The sequence below is a fragment of the Pongo abelii genome, chromosome 3, assembly GCF_028885655.2.
Source record: "Pongo abelii isolate AG06213 chromosome 3, NHGRI_mPonAbe1-v2.0_pri, whole genome shotgun sequence".
Taxonomy (NCBI): domain Eukaryota; kingdom Metazoa; phylum Chordata; class Mammalia; order Primates; family Hominidae; genus Pongo; species Pongo abelii.
The window spans coordinates 196,760,232-196,777,436 of NC_071988.2; the positions used below are offsets into that span (position 1 = coordinate 196,760,232).

General features: G+C 36.2%; 1 protein-coding gene across 2 annotated transcripts in view; it reads right to left on the reverse strand.

Annotated features, from left to right (window-relative positions):
- Positions 1–268: 268 nt before the first annotated feature.
- HPGD (15-hydroxyprostaglandin dehydrogenase) overlaps positions 269–17,205 on the reverse strand; it is a 32,161-nt gene continuing 15,224 nt past the window's right edge. The window contains exons 5-7 of one of the 2 annotated variants that reach the window (XM_009240460.4): positions 5,481–5,557; positions 3,095–3,258; positions 1,006–2,032 (exon numbers count right to left, since the gene is read on the reverse strand). In XM_009240460.4, coding sequence (XP_009238735.1) covers positions 1,894–2,032; positions 3,095–3,258; positions 5,481–5,557 — 380 coding nt within the window. In that variant the 3' untranslated portion in view covers positions 1,006–1,893. 2 annotated transcript variants of the gene reach the window in all.

Here is a 17,205-nt window from a genome sequence, read left to right on the forward strand (position 1 = left end):
TAGTGTTGCTGTTCTGAGAGTACCAACTTCATTTTACTAAGAAAAACACACTGGAAAAATATATATACCATTTACATTAGGATATTCACTGAAAAATACAAGAAACCAAGGTCCCCCTCCCCTACACTTCAATTTAATTATTTTCTCAACCGGTATACACCAGAGATATCATATAGCCATATGAATTTATTTAGAGCTACCTATAGAAGGTAAGACTTAAAGTAAGTTTTTAACGCATGTAACTCACATTTTTCAGTTCTACTTGATATTTGATTTTAAATATCTACATAGTTTATTGATTTGAAAAAATTAATTCAAAGCAGAATGTATATTGAAGGCTACTAGTCCAAAAAATTGTCCATAAATGAAAGTTTATACTATTTACACGACAGAGGAAAAATACAGAAGATAAGTGATACTGGGCAAACCGACATCATTTACTGATTGGTCACGGCCAGAACATACAAACAAGCTTATGCCTGATTACAATTTATCTCTATCAGATGTTCATTGATGTTCACTACTTTGTCTTTAATACATTATATGAAAATCTAGACTACAGTTATTCATACTCAAATTACTCCTTAAAAGTGAAGGCAATCGTTTTCTATAGCAGAATTAAAATAGGGCAAGATATGATAACATTCCAGTACTTCTAGGAAATCCATATCAATCTCACATGGAAAGATTTTGCTTCAAGCTGGGAGGTCTGGAGTTAGCAGACAGGATGAGTCACTTATACAATATTTTTTGAGAAAACGACTGATTTGGAAATCTTGTGCTTTCACTGTTACTAGCATTAATTACTGCTTGCAGAGTGTTACCCAAAGCAGGTGTATTTAATGATTCTTAAGATAGCTGACAACAAAAAAAAAGCAAAACCTCACAGCTATTTTTACCTCTGTGTTGTTATGGGTTTCAGCATAGGTACAAAAACATTTACAGTTGTGGCTGTGGCAAAATTGGTTTCGTTTCCTTGATAGCTATACATAGAAGACTAAGTAATTTATGGAGATCAGAATAAAAAAGTTTTATTGAAGGGTAGGCACTTTTGAAATTTGTACAAGTCAATAAAGAAGTAATTTGAAAAAATATTACCTTTGCATTTTTTTTCTTGTTGAGCATCTTAAATATGATATTTTTGGAGTACTAACTATTCTTTATTGCTGTAACTGTTAAATGTTTAATTCCTGAGATTTTTGGAGTCGGTTAAAGTTCTTAAAGTGAGCAGAGGAAAGAAATGTTTTTCCCAGATGGGAGGCTGAACTGTGAATCAACAGTGTCAATCAGTTACTTTCTGTCATTTTTCCATACAGCAGTTTTCATCTGGGATATGTTTACACTGTAGTTTATTCCTTAATGACTGCCCCCAAAATATACTACTTTAAGAAGCTCTTGGAAGAACTGAAATGTTCAGTTGAAAGATGTATATAAGTAGAAATTATTATTATGAAATATTTGTCATTGTTAAGTAGCTTTCCTCTTTTAAAGTATGAACTTGTATGTGAGTGTTTTACATCTGGTTTGATCTAAATAACAATTCAAGTATCTCCTTTAAAATGATGTTCTGAAGAACATTAATATTTATGAAGCACAGATATAAATACACTTTCTGAAAGGCAGAATATTGAATAATCCTTGAAAATCATTTGTTTTGATCATCTTTTAGACTATCAAGATTACAACCTAGCCTTTGCTCCACATCACATTTTTAATAGTTCATAACTTTTTATCCATATACTTAACTAAAAATTTAGAAAACGCTTCTCACCAAGTGCATGAAGGAAAACTTCAAACTGTAACATTTCATTTAAAAGCTATATTCGAATGAAGATAGGGTCTGAATATAAGCTATTTGTGCTTATTTTCAGCTATGGCTAACACATAAGCTGTTCATTGGGTTTTTGCTTGAAATGGAGTTGTATCATAGTCTTGAAAATGAATTCCCTTAGAAGTTGTGATCTTCATAATAGCACCATTTAAAGCATCATCTTCAATGAGTGTTATCAATCCATTGGCAATCAATGGTGGGCTAAAAATAAAGAAAACAGTATTTTGAAACGAAAGAATGAGGCATATTACCACTTCATTTTAAGTTATTTTCTGAAGAATCTATTAAGTTGAACATGTTATAGGGAAATGTGTGTCATTAAACTATTGCTACTTCCAATTTTTATTTAATTCCATATTAGATATCTAGATTAGATATCTTATTTATCTAATTTATTCAATTAGATTGTTTTCAATTGGATATTAACTAAATTATTTGATAAATTTAGCTGTAACCTTCTATCATTTTGGCAGGAGGAATTTATACTCATTATTTTCACTGAGCAAATGATCATTTTCTCATCTTCATCGTATCAGTAGATCTTACACTTACCAGATATAGATGTTATTAGTGTAGAAATATGATTGGTAACAGCTAGCATTTCCTGAAAATTTTACTTTTTACCAGTTACCGTTTTAAGTACCTTATATGTATCATTTTATTTAAGTTTTTCAAAGACCCTAAGTCTGTTGTATTATCTCTATTTTATATGTGAGAAAATTGAAGCATCTACAGGTATGATGGGCAAGTTCATGGTTAGTGGTGGAGCCAAGATTTGATCTCAGGTCTGATTCCTTCAACATGATAACTATGATTCTGTGCTGTTGAAATCCTCAGTTACTCGAATTCAGACATAATTCACTGAGAAAGTATGTGTCGATGTATGTGTGTGTATCAACTATTTCTTATAAAAGTGGTTGAAGTCATGGAAACTTGCAATTATTTCAGAGTATATTTGAATATTGCTTGGAATTTAGGCAGAGAAGGTATCATTGCCTTCAAAGGTGACTAAATATCAACTTTATGACTGAAGGTAGTAATGAAGCATTTTACATATTTCAAAGTAACATTCATAATGTATAAACTTACATTCTATTTATAAACTCAGAAAAATATATTTTCTCCCAGAGAATTTGCCAAACCAAAAGTTTGAAGCTTGTGTTCATTTCTCAACTGTATAAGCTTATTTCTTCCCTTTTTATAGCTTGTCTAAATAATGCTTTCCTTCATCATTTAAAAGAAAATAGATATAGTTTTACTTACTCCAAAATTCCATAGTATTTAATCATATCCTTGATATGATCCTTATATTCTATATATTGTCCCATGTTTTCTTCTTTTTCAATTGATTCAAGGATGGCTGTGTTAACAAAGCCTGGACAAATGGCATTCAGTCTCACACCACTGTTCATAAGATTAGCAGCCAACTGCCAATTAGAAGGTTGTAGGTTTCAGCAGTTTCATAAACATATAGCACAGGACAAACTGATCATTAAAGCGTCTTACAATTTTCTGATGTAAAAAATACTAATTAGATATCCTCCCAGCTATATAACAATGACTGGTAAATAGATAGTAAAATAACACATACGTAAAGTATTGTATTAATTCCTGAAAGTCTCACCTAATTAATTTTTTTAAAAATCAGTATTACTGGACAACTCCTGGAAACAATTATGTAAGCTTCTCTTATCTACTGAACTCTGCAGGAACCTGAAGCTAAGCAGCTGAGACTTAGAACTGATATCCCAAGTTTTCTTTCAAATATGGTGGTTGTATAACAAATAATATATAATTAAAAATACTTTTAGTGAAAATGTTTAGAACTTTGATTCTACTCTTAATTATCTGTCCTATCTGGAAGACAATTTAAGTATTTTCAGATTAACATTATTTGGCTTAATTTACAAACTATTGATTTTATTTGCAATTATTAAAAAATTAGTCAATTCTCATTCTTCATGGATTACATATAAACAAATTTGTTAAATTTGCTTGCTAAAATTTACTTGTAACCCCGGAAATCAATACTTGTGGAGCATTTGTAGTTATTTGTGGACATGCACAGGGCAGTGAGAAATTTGAGTCACTGATGTGCATGTTCCTGCTGAGGTCAAGTAAGACTATACTCTTGTCGTGCGATGTTTTTCTAATTTTGTGCTTTTTTATTGGTGATTCTGCTATTTAAAATGGCTGCCAAACCCACTGCAGAAGTGCTGTATAGTGTTCTTTAGTGTAAGACTGATGTCCTGTACAGAAAATATTTGTGTTAGATAAACTTTGATCAGGCATGAGTCGTAAGTGCTTTAGTAATGAGTTCAATGTTCATACAACATATGATAAATAAAGTTCTTTAAACAGGAATACACATAAAATAAGGTTATGTATTGACTGGTTGATTGGAATTTTGTGACCAGAGGCTTTCAGGAACTTAACCCTGTATCTCCCCTAAAAGCAATGGTTCCGTAGTCACTAATGTAGTGTTTGCAAGTGACTTCATGGAACATAACTACCATGAATACTGAGAATTGACTGTAGAAGTTTCCAGTCTTGTAATTTTAAATATAAAATTTCTGGTCTTTAAGGTTTACTATGCTTTGTAAGAGAGCTTTATGTGTTTATGAGAAGTCTGTCTGAAGATTATGTCTTTGCAAATTAAGTAATAATTTCCAATCAATTTAAGAGTGTCAGAACTACTTATCTTCCATTTTGACTGAACGGTTAACATTTGTGCATCTGTTTTTTCTGTCTCCTACTAATTCTTTGATTACTAATATTTTTCTCTTCATCTCTTTAGCTGCTCTCCTTGTCTCACCTAGATGTACCACCCAGAGACCCCCTACAACTGTTCTTTCTGCTTTTACACTTGTCCTTTGTAACACAATTTCCAAAAGCAGACAGAATGGTCTTCTTAAAAAGGAAATCTGATCTTATCACTCCTGTGTGGAAAAGCCCCATGGATGGTTGCCCTTGAAATAAAATCCAAGCTCACAACAGTGGCCCATAGCTGCTTTTGGTCTAGCTCCTGTGCTGGTGTCTTGAGTCATACCTCAAACTACATTCCCTTTGCTTGCCAGGCCCCTTTCAAGCTGCTCTTTTGTGAGTTATTAAAAGGCAGGCATTCTCATCTCATGCTATCAATGCATGTGATCAGTTAGGTCTAAAGTATTTTTCCAAGGTCTGTACACCTTTCACCCTAGGCCTCCATGGAGACTTTATCCTTGACCACTCTATCAAGTAAATGCCTGGCCCCACCCCGCCTTCCAGCTCCATGTTCTCACTCATTTTCATCATATCTCTGGTGACAAATGATGGCTGGGGCCTATTGCATCTTGCATTTCTGAAAAGCTGAAGTTGATAATATTTACATTTGGGGTCATTTTTGGAAATAAGTACTATCTCCCCATTACTTATCCTTAATACATTTTTTAAATAACACATCTGTATTTAGAATCCACTTCATTTAAAAATGATCTATTATTTATTTGGTTCTTTATGTGATCTGATAACTTTTTATAATTGAGATGGAGGTATGTTATTTTTCCATCTTTTATCCAAATGATTTCTCAAGTGATTCCTCTCTACAGAATTCATGTTTTATAAATGTGTACAAAGAGAAAATGAGATATGACGGTTGTTGTAGCCTCACCGCTGCTGAGCGTGTGAATCCAACTATGCCATGCTTTGAAGCACAATAAACTGGCTGCTGTGCAACGGGCATGAGTCCTGAAACAAACAAATATAACATTTAAATGCTTTGATGAAAAAATAAGTAGACTATACCCAATAATGAAAATGCAAATGAATATTTTGTGATAATTTCAATTTAAGATGAATCTGAATAACACAGTAACATAAAACCAGATAGCTTTGTAAAACTCAGTAGCCTAAGTGTAGTTTATTTGCTCCATGACCCACGCTGTCCAGAATTTACAGTAGCTAAGTTACACTGAGAGATGCAGCCAAGAGTTATATGTGTTTTTCTGCCTCCCCAGGCCTTCTGGAAAGTCAAGGCAAGTACACGGTATCTAAAACACAAAGAATATCATCTTTAAAGTCAGTAAATTACCCTCTAAGTTTCTATTTTTAAGTCTGGATTTTAAAAAGTATTATTCTACATTTTTAAAGCTTCCTAATGGTTGAAGGAATTTGAATCTTCAGAGTCTTGGAGATTATTAGTCTTCACTATAAATTAGTATGCAATTTCCTGTCATCGATCTGTCTTGAACAATGCCTCCAAAAGTTTAAGAAAATTAAAAGTTAACTTCTTTTTATTTGATCTATTGTAGATGCCTAGATCTTTTTGTCCTATGACTTAGGAAGACAGAAATAAACATTTGTGGTCCTATTTTATTTCCTTTCATAATTATGTAGTCAACTATTAAATTCAATCAATTACAGAATGTTTTATTTTGTAATTTTCCACATACGCACAATAGTAACTGATTAAATTCATGGTCTGGACAGAAAAAGCAGTATTATAGCATATACCTATAGCATCTCTTCTCCCCCAACTCCAGCCTAGCTCAGCTCTCCAAAAAGACACAAAATAACAACATAATTGTTAATTATCTAATCAGCAATCAAATTGAACCAGAGTCATTCTTGTATTTGTTTTTAACTAATTTGGATTAACTTGTTTTAATGCTTTTTAAGTTTATGACTTCTCTGAGTCAAGAAACAGTGATCCCTGATTATTATACTATATTTAATATCAAATGTCATGCTAATAATACCAAATTATTCTGCTGAGACATGCTCATCTCCACCCAGCTAACTATTCCCAGAATGCCACCAATCATTTGAGGGTGTTGGGCTGAAGTTCAGCAATAAATGCAGACCATAACCACTCCCTGGGTGCCTGCCAGGTTTCAATTTATAAAATATGTTTGCACAAGGGCAGTTTAAATCCCTGAGGATGGTAGATCACACCTAGTGTGTCCACCCAATGATTTCAAAGTATTGTTAATATGTTGCTTCTCTTGTTGTCATTGTTGTTGTTAAGTAAAATGTGTAAGTTAATTAAGTTTGTCAGTGTCAGTCAACAAGAATTTATGATGTTTCCACAGGCTACACAGGTATACTAGGAATGGAAGATAAAGGGAATAAAAAAGTATAACCAGGAGTTGCTGCTTCTGGTTCTTGTTAGTCCCTGCTTTACCCATTCCTTTAATGTTTATGAGACAAAGGCAGTGGTTTTAGGACAATGTTCATATATAGCAGGAAATGCAGCATGAACCTTAATCAGAGATGAACTAGGTCACACAGCCACAAGAACTACAAAGACATTGTTCATAAGGGTTGTCAAAGATGAATTTGAAATGAATTTTTGTTACATATGCAGAGGTGATGAACTTGGGAACCCCAGCTAGTTCAAGGTGTCACAGAGGCGAAAGAAATATACTGCTTTGTGGGTTCTGGTAATAAGCAAAGACAACATACATACTTTCCTTAAAGGTAGATTTGTAAATGCAACTGGAATGTGAAAGAAATTGCTTGCAGTTTTTAAATGGCAGTTGGTTTTATGAATCTTGTAACATTCTAATCACATTTTCACTGCTATTCTGCAAAAATGTTTACTCTTGCATTGCTTTCACTTTCTTTTCTTTCTTTTTTTTTTTTTTTTTTTTTTGAGACAGAGTCTCATTCTATCAACAGACTGTAGTGCAGTGGCCTGATCTCTGTTCACTGCAACTTCTGCCTCCTGGGTTCAAGTGATTCTCCTGCCTCAGCCCCCCGAGTAGCTGGAACTACAGGTGTGCGCCACCATGCCCAGCTAACTTTGGTATTTTTTGTAGAGATGGGCTTTCACCATGTTGGCCAGGATGGCCTCGATCTCCTGACCTCATGATCCACCTGCCTTGGCCTCCCAAAGTGCTGGGATTACAGGCATGAGCCACCATGCCCGGCCTCACTTTCTCTCTCTCTCTCTTTCTCTCTTCCCCCCACCCCATACCTTCCTTCCCTTCCTTTCTGCCCCCTTATCTCTCTTTTGAGACAGAGTCTAGCTCTATTGCCCAGGCTGGAGTGCAGTGGCAGGACCACGGCTTACTGCAGCCGTGACCTACTTGGCTCAAGCAATCCTCCCATCTCAGCCTCCCGAGTAGCTGGGACTGCAGGCATTCGCCACCATGCCTGGCTAATTTTTGTATGCTTGGTAGAGATGGGGTTTCACCATGTTGCCTAGGCTGATCTTGAACTCCTAAGCTCAAGCAATCCACCTGCCTTGGCCTCCCAAAATGCTGGGATTACAGGCCTGAGCCACAGCACTGGCCCCTCACTTTTTAGTATTAGATGAAAGCCTACGCAAATCAATTTCAGATATTCAGAGACCAAGTTTCCTTTTTTCATTTTTTTTTTTACAGCTGCATGGAGATCTAATTGACATACAATAAAACTGCATGTATTGAAAGTATACAGTTTGATAAGTTTTGACATATGTATATACCAATGAAACCATGACCACAGTCAAAATAATGAACATGTCCATCACCCTAAAAGTTTCCTTGTGGCCCTTGGTAATCCCTTTCTGCTGCCCCTCTCCTCCCCACAGGCAACCACTGATCTGCTTTGTGTTACTATAGTTTGCATTTTCTAAAATTTATATAATGTAATCAGATAGTATAAATTATATTGTTGTCTGACTTTTCACTCAGGATAACTGTTTTGAGAGTCATCCATGTTGTAATGTGTAAGGAACATTCTATTTTTTTCAATTGTTTCATTTAGTCAAGTTGTTAATTGAACAGCTTTTTTTCTTTTTTTCCCTAATATAGGTAGATTTTAACTGGTGCTTCTTATGTTTTGAACAGGCAGGGTGGATTAGTGATTTGCAGTGCTTTCTCTCCAATTTGCAAACTGACTCTCAGTGTAGAAATTTACTACCTATACTTCAGTTTGTTGCTTTGAAAATGAAGCCTAGATCGAGGGAGAAAAGCTCTTGTTGTTTTATTATTTTTGACAATGATTTTAGTTGGGGGTGGACAATTTTTAGGAATCCAACATTTTCTACTGCATCTGATTCATTTTTCCTCTGTAGGTATAGTATTATTGCTATTGTGGTGTAACTTCAGGACTGGTTAACCATGCTTCCACTACTTACTGTAGGCCCACAACACCAACATAGAATTTGTTTCCATGTGCTTCAAATAAAAATTGTGTTCTAGGGCTGGTAATCAGGGTCAGCTCATAGAGTTAGACTAAGTGTGCATGGTATGACTCTGGGGACACAATTTACAAGGTAGTTGGTGTAAACTGTGACCCTTATGTTCCTACAATTTACAACCTGTACAACTATACATGGTAGTCATCTCTTGGAGAGGAGGTGACTGAGCAAAAGGACAGAATAAACCAGCACAGGTAGGAAGAGAAGCAATGAAGTGTTGTGTAACAGAAATTAAGGATGAAAGTATTTGAAGAGACTTAAAATGGTCACTGATATCAAGTGCAGAAACAGAATCACTCTGAGATATAAACATATCTCAGTTATTACCCATCTAAAAATAATACTTCTTTTTTCTCCAGCTACCATCTTATTTCTCTTTTCAATGGAAAGTCCTCAGAAGAGTTATTATATGCCTTGCATTGTCTCCACTTTCTTGACCTCCTATTTGCTCTACAACTCATTCCAATCAGGCTTTCATCTGATCACTCCAGTCAAACAGATCTTATGGAGGTTGCCAATGAGCAATGGCTTGCTAAGGCTAAATCTCTGTCTCATTTTCTTTGATCCCTTCCTCAGCAGCAACTAGCACAGCCATGCTTTCCTTGAAACATTTCCTTCTTCAGGCTGGTCTCCTATCTCACATTCACTGCCAGCTTCTTCTTCATGTCTTTGGCTGGCTCCTCTTCCTTGACTAGACCCATAAACATGCTGGAAAACTCCAGAGATATACCTGGTCCTCTTTGCTTTTCTATGAACACTCTTTCCCTACATGATTTTATTCACTCCTGAGGATAAAAATTAATTCTCTCAATTTGTCTCTCAATCTTTATATGACACACACACATACACACACACACATATACACACACACATACACATACACACACACTCAAATTTAAAATATTTATCTCAAGTCAAGACCTCTTACTCTGCCTTGAACTCTAGAGAGGGAGTCTTGGGTTACTTCTTGTAATATTTCCTAGCAGTTTTCTCTCCTTAAACTACAGTGGGTGCTCAGCCTGGGCAACACAGTGAGACTCTGTCTCAAACAACAAACGAAAAAGAAAATATGATAAATATCAGATGTTGTAGGAAATTTCAAATTAAAACAACAATGAGATTCTACTACACACATTAGAATGGCTAAAATTTAAATGCTGAAGACACCAAATACTGATGAATATGTCAAGAAACAAGAACTCTAATTCATCGCTGGTGCAAATGCAAAAGGGCACAGCCACTTTGGAAGACAATTTGGCAATTTCTTTCAAAAGTAAACATGCAATACAATCCAACATTTAGTTCCTTGGCATTTACTCAAAGAACTGAAAACATGCTTACACAAAAACCTGTGTGTGGATGCTTATAGCAGCTTTATTAATTGCCAAAACTTGGAAGCAACCTAGTGTCCTTTAGTAGTTGCATGAACAAATAAACTGTGGTATATTCAGATAATGGAATAATATTCAACTCTAACAAAGGGCTATCAAGCCATGAAAAGATATGGAGGAAACCTAAATGCATCTCACTAAGTGAAAGAAGCCAACCTGAAAAGGCTACATACTGTATGATTCTAACTATACGACACCTGGAAAAGGCAGAACTATGGAGACAGTTGAAAGATCAGTGGTTACCAGGAGCTGGAGGGAGGAAGGGAGGAACAGGTGGAGAACAGGGTTTTTAGGGTAGTCAACTACTCTGATATTATAGTGGTATATATATGTTATTATACCTTTGTTCAAACTATAGACTGTACAACATCAAGAGTAAACCAGATGAAACACCTCAAATAATTATTTTATTGACTTATTTATCGGTTCATCCACATTGTACTTCTTAATGAAAATGTATCTTTTGCACTAAAATGCCACAAATCTGGTATAGTGTCCTAACTTGGTTTGATTTCTGAACCTTGGCAAACTAGACTGTTTCTAATCCTAAATCAACAGGCTCTACAGAAGTAAATTCACATAAGAACTATGTGTTTAGTTCCTTTTAAATGCAAAGTATAATGAAGTAATATTTTAAATATACTCAATTGAAATGTGTAAAACCAATGGGAGGACCCCTGTTGCAGGACGAAGGTGGAATTTTACCGGTTGAAGAGCCAGATACCAGTATAATGACTATAGGTCCAGTTACTGTAATGAATATGGGTTTCTTTTTAAATCTTGCAAGTTAATTCTCAAAATTAGGGAGCACATGGAAATATTATGTCACAACATTAAGAGATTTAAGAATAGCAACAACAATAAAACAAAGGATTGTGACCATGTGAGAGCAGTCTCTGCTTTTAAAGAAATGGCATTTTGTTTAACATTGTGAGAAATCCTGTCTGTGTGCTTAAAAATGGATACCAAAATAGTTAAGAATAGTATTTTTCAATACATCTGATAGGCCCACTATTGTGCAAGTTTATTTATAGAAATACAAAATGGCTCTTCTTAAAATATACCAAGTATAATTAGTAGCAGATTTATGTCTGTCATAACTGTAAAGTAACAGAAAAAAAAAATCAGTAGAGGGAGAAATTCTACCCACAAAACAAAGAAATATTTTCTAAAACCACTCAGGATAATAACACTAAACAATTAGACTGATGAGATAACATATATAGCATTTAAAATACCTGAAAGCATTTAAAATATCTGAAAATTACATGTGTACTAATAGAACAAAGAAAGTCATTTAGAAAAATAAAATGTAAATTCCATCTCTACATTAGTTCTTCTATTCTTCATAATCTTTCTACCCATATTTACAAAAGCCAGTTTCAATCTCTTCATCTCACAGAAGGTAAAAAGCTCAAAAAGATTTTTTTGCAAAAACAGAAATCTCCTCAGACAGGGCAGTCATACTAAATCCACAAACATGATTTGCTTTTAAGGAGAGAGAAACCATGTAAAACGGCCTATATAAAAATGCTGAAAATTCAACTTAGGGAAATAAATTGGGAATCTAAGGATGCTGATCCTCGTATGATAACCTGGAGTTCTGTAACTATGCTGAAAAAGCAGGAATTGTAAAGAAAATCTGTCACATTTTCTTTACAACCAACAACAACAACAACAAAAATGTACCTGTCTGTCTGTTTTAACCACCACTTCTCCAACTTGAAGAAAAAAGGGAGAACTAGCAAGAAATATTTATCTATGGTTCGTGCATACAGCTGACCAAAGTAACTGGTGAACTTCCTTCCTCATTTGTGATTTTCCGCATAATGGAACACCTTATCTGATGGCTGTTTTTTTTCTCATTCTTATGGGTGCCATTAAGTTATGCTTTAGAGTGTGACACGACATTAAAAAGTGACACATGCGGCCGGGCGCGGTGGCTGACGCCTATAATCCCAGCACTTTGGGAGGCCGAGGTGCGTGGATCACGAGGTCAGGAGATCGAGACCATCCTGGCTAACACGGTGAAACCCCATCTCTACTAAAAATACAAAAAATTAGCCGGGCGCGGTGACAGGCGTCTGTAGTCTCAGCTACTCAGGAGGCTGAGGCAGGAGAATGTGTGAACCCAGGAGGTGGAGCTTGCAGTGAGCCGAGATTGCGCCACTGCACTCCAGCCTGGGCGACAGAGCGAGACTCCGTCTCAAAAAAAAAAAAAAAAAAAGTGACACATGCTTTTATAAAACCACTATATATTCTATAACAAAAATCTTCCCAGAAAGATATGTCTAATAGCAATTCCCAGTGACTCAGACAGTTGCTACTAGTGTTCAGTCATTGCCTAGGCTGTGGTCAGAGGAAACAGAGAAGCTTCCTTACCCATTCAAAGAATATCTATCCCTATGCATACTAGTGGCTGGCTTCTTAAAGTGTGGTTCAAGGAGCGGTATTACCTGGGAGCACAATTTCAGGACCCATCTATGTCCTACTGAAATCAGAACCTGCATCTGACAAAGTCCCTAGGCACATTAAGTCTGAGAAGCGCTGTTCTAGAAGACTATTTGTTTCTCAGTAGCCCTCTCATTCCTATGTTAAGAAACCTCGAATCTCTCATCTATCCTTCAAAATGCCTCATTTACAAATATTTAATAATTCCTACTGATTACTTCTACTATGTGTCTTTTTAACTATTTTAAGCCAAAAGAGAGCAAAATGGACCCTGCAGAGTGACATGGGAGAACTTTGCCAGCACTAAGCAGGAAGGGTGGCTCGCATACTCATGACAGTTGGCATCTGAGCACTTATGATTCACAGCATAGGAACAGTACATCCACTCTATGACACAGGATAAAATGGAGCAAAATAAAATGGCTTTTATTACCACTGCTAATTCCCACATTCTTCAAGATCTGTTTGAGATTCATTGTTCAACTATAAATTGGAGACAATTAAATTGACCTCTATTGTAGAAACTTGTAAAAGTTAAATGTGGATGTCATAAAGCCAATAGTTTACCACAATGCCTGGAGCTTGGCAATTGCTAAATATGTGTTAGGCCTGCTTCCTTATCACAAGAGCAGTAGTTGAGGGTGGTACCATGCGATTTTCTTACTTTTGGCCCGGAGATAGAAGAAGATGATTAATGTTTTATTTCACCTGGAATTTCTGGATATTCTAGTCCATTCTTCGGCTATTGGAGTCCCAAGGCCTTGCAACTTAAATATCATGCTTCTGGGTTTTCTGATTTTTTTTTTTTTTTTTTTTTGAGAGACAAGGTCTCACTATATTGTCCAGGTTGGAGTGCAGTAGTGCAATCATAGCTCACTGCAGCTTTGAACTCCTGGGCTGAAGAAATCCTCCCACTTCAGCCTCCTGAGTAGCTAGGAACACAGGTGTGCACCACCACACCCAGCTAATTTTTAAAAATTTTTATACAGATGAGGTCTCACTCTATTGCCCATGCTGGTCTCTAACTCCTGGCCTCAAGTGATCCTCCTGCCTTGGCCTCCCAAAGCATTGTGATTATAGGTGTGAGCCATGACACCTGGCCAACGCTTCTGTTTAAATAGTTTATGCCATGGAAATTATTTGGTTCTGTTATCTTGATAAGAGACACTGATATACTTACAGCTCTTGGGGTAGAAACTTTGCTTAGTCACTTTAATATCTCCATTTCCCTTCTGCAAATGCTCAACATATGTTTGATTAACTTGAATTTTTTATTTAAGGTAGTAATTTTAGCAATTCTACCTTAACACAAACTATGAGCTAATTATATTATTATAGATAAAACTTATAGCACAAGCGGATATGCCACTGGGTTGTTACTTAAGACATGCTGAAAATTTTCTATGATTTTTAAATATTTTCTGGAGTCTCCAATGTTTTGACTTCTGAGTAAATAAGACCCTCATGGTATCTCTCACAAAATGCTACTGAGTGACAGAGAATGTCCTGAGTGAACACCACAGCCTCACTAACTGAATATGTAGCAGGGTTGGTACGTAGGCTCCTTTTCCTGTGACAATTACTTTTCCTTTCCCACAGCTTGAAGCAATTAGATACGTAAGAAGTGCGCCTGTAATCCCAGCACTTCGGGAGGCTGAGGCAGGCAGATCACCTGAGGTCAGGAGTTCAATACCAGCCTGGCTAACATGATGAAATCCAGTTTCTACTAAAAATACAAAAGAAAAAAAAAAAAAAAAAAAGCCAGGCATGGTGGTGTGCACCTGTAATCCCAGCTACTGGGGAGGCTGAGGCAGGAGAATTGCTTTAACCTGGGAGGCATCGGTTGTAGTGAGCCAAGACCGTGCCATTGCACTCCAGCCTGGGTGACACGAGTGAAACTCTGTCTCAAAACAAACAAACAAACAAACGGAGTGCATTTGACTCTTATGAGATGTTTGAATGGAGCATAGCTGTTTGATTATCTGCATGAAACCAGACTTCGTTTTTCTATTTTTCCTTCCAACTTGGTTTTAATAGTTCAGGATGGATGTGGCAAAATTAGTGTCTGTTTGTATATTATGTTTATAAATAAAAACTCGTGTAGAAAAGTCCATGTGGGTTAACCACACTCAGAACAACTTGTGGAACTCCAGACTAGAGCATACCCATCCCATAATCTGCTGAGGAATCATTGTCTACTTAAGTACTCCTGTTTATTAAACCTATTAATTGCATTTGATACTCTGTCTGCGTCAGTGGTTATTACTCATTAACTTCTCTACTCAAACCAGTGTGCCAACTTAAGGTTTTACTGTGACAGTGAATGACTCCACTGTATCCACGCCAGAGATCATGAGGATAGGGCCCTGTTGAGTTGAATACTGAATATTACCCACAGCCATTCGTTCAATAGAGTAAGCAGTACAGAGAAAAACAGGAAAAAAAAATCTGTGAGGAAGCAAGGTTTGGAAAACACAGAGTAGTAGGCAAATATTAGAAGTACTCTGATAACTCCTTAAAGATTATTTTTGCCCTCTCACCTCTTCCTACATGCTATGACTCAAGGGCATAAAATTGTTGATACCATTTCTGAGGGAATGATGAAGACGGAGGGGTCCTCTTTTGCCTTCTCTCATTATTACAATATCCTGAATTTTTATCAAACTAATTTCATTATGGGAAGAATTGGAGGCTCTCCGTTGGTGGATAAAATACAAGGCAATTCATTTGAAGACTTTGTGAGTTGAAGGCATGTCAGTGGGAGCCCTGGATGGGAAAGGAAGTAGACTGTCCACACTGGCCAGTGGCAACGAGGAAACAGTATAAACACAAGAGGTGTGGAGGCTGGAATTACGAAGGGAGGGTGCCAAGGACAACTTCTGAAAATGGAGAGAGTAATAAGCCAAGCAGAGGGAACAATGATGAACTTCAGCTATTTAACCATTTTACATAGTGTTGCCTTGTACACGTGGAGGAAAATCAGAGGGAGAAGCAGTTTGTAATGCAATAGTATTCATTAAATTGTACCAGTGCCAGGAAAGTAATTTAAAACCAAAGCAATCTTATCACTGAATTTATATCAAGTCATCATTTTATCTGCATGAATAGAGAAATGCCGACATATGATTGCAAATGTTGTATCTGACATAGGTAAGAAGAGGATTAACACCCGGGGGTGGGGGGAGGTGGCGGTGAGCGGGATGACAAAGCAAGCTCCTAGTCAACAAAGCAAAGTGGACATCAAATTGCAAGCCTTAAACTGCTCTGCTCAATGGCATGTTTTGACTTGTGACACTGGTAAGCTCCCCAAATATTTTTAGGACTTTACTGGAAGTGTCAAATGGGGCAAAAGCTTAAGATTTCACTGAAGGTTTAGTAATGCAGCCACGAGATTAGAGCTGTGCCCATGAAGCCTGAAGAGACTAGCAAACTGCAATGGTTTATTCAATTGAAACGATTTCAGTTGCTTTTGCTTTTCTGTTAGGCTGAGATAAATACAGGTAGATTAACAAATAAACGCATAGATATTACAGATAGTTAAATAATCTAGTGGTTAAAATTCTAAGAAGACTTGTACCAGGCTATTTGCATGTGAATTCCAGCTCTGAGGCTTACTTGATGTGTAAGCTTAGGCAAGATATTTCACACTTCTCCTGCCTTAGTTTCCTCATTTTCAAAACGGAAATTATAGAATTTACCTCACGGGGTTGTTGTGAGGATTAAATGAGATAATGTACAGTGTTTAAAATGATATCAGGTAAATAGTGCTCAATAAATGATATTTTATATTTGAATATTTTAATCAGATAAAAGGCAGTAATTCTACATTGCACTTCCTTATTCATGCTCTTTGGGGCAAGGAAGCACTCTCTTATGGTAAAGAATTTCTCCCAGATCGTCCTAAATTGTTCCAACTCTGAGGCTTTCAGCCTTCCAAAGAATGAAATCAGTGCCTCCAATGACATAAAGGCCAGGGGCTCCCTGTAGAATATTCATGGTACTCCAAGCTTTGCTGACCCTCTTAGCTTTATAGAAAGAATACACAGAATTATCAATCTTGATCGCAGCCCCAGGTTTTAAAATATTTAAACTTTTAAGAAAATACTAAATATCTCTTTTTAATTCTCTAGTCACTTGTTTTTTTCTTATGATTTTATTTCAAAATAGTATAGATGTAGCTTTGCCAATTTGCTTTTAGGGTTTCAGTCTCCCACAGCCTAACATTTGGCCCTCTCTGGAACACATATCCCTTTCAAATATTGCCCATGCTCTCACCTTTTAAAGTATCATTAGAATTAAAATGTTATAATTTAAAAGTAGTTGTACCACTAGGAAAAAGAATCTGATTACCCTGAAAAATGTACAGA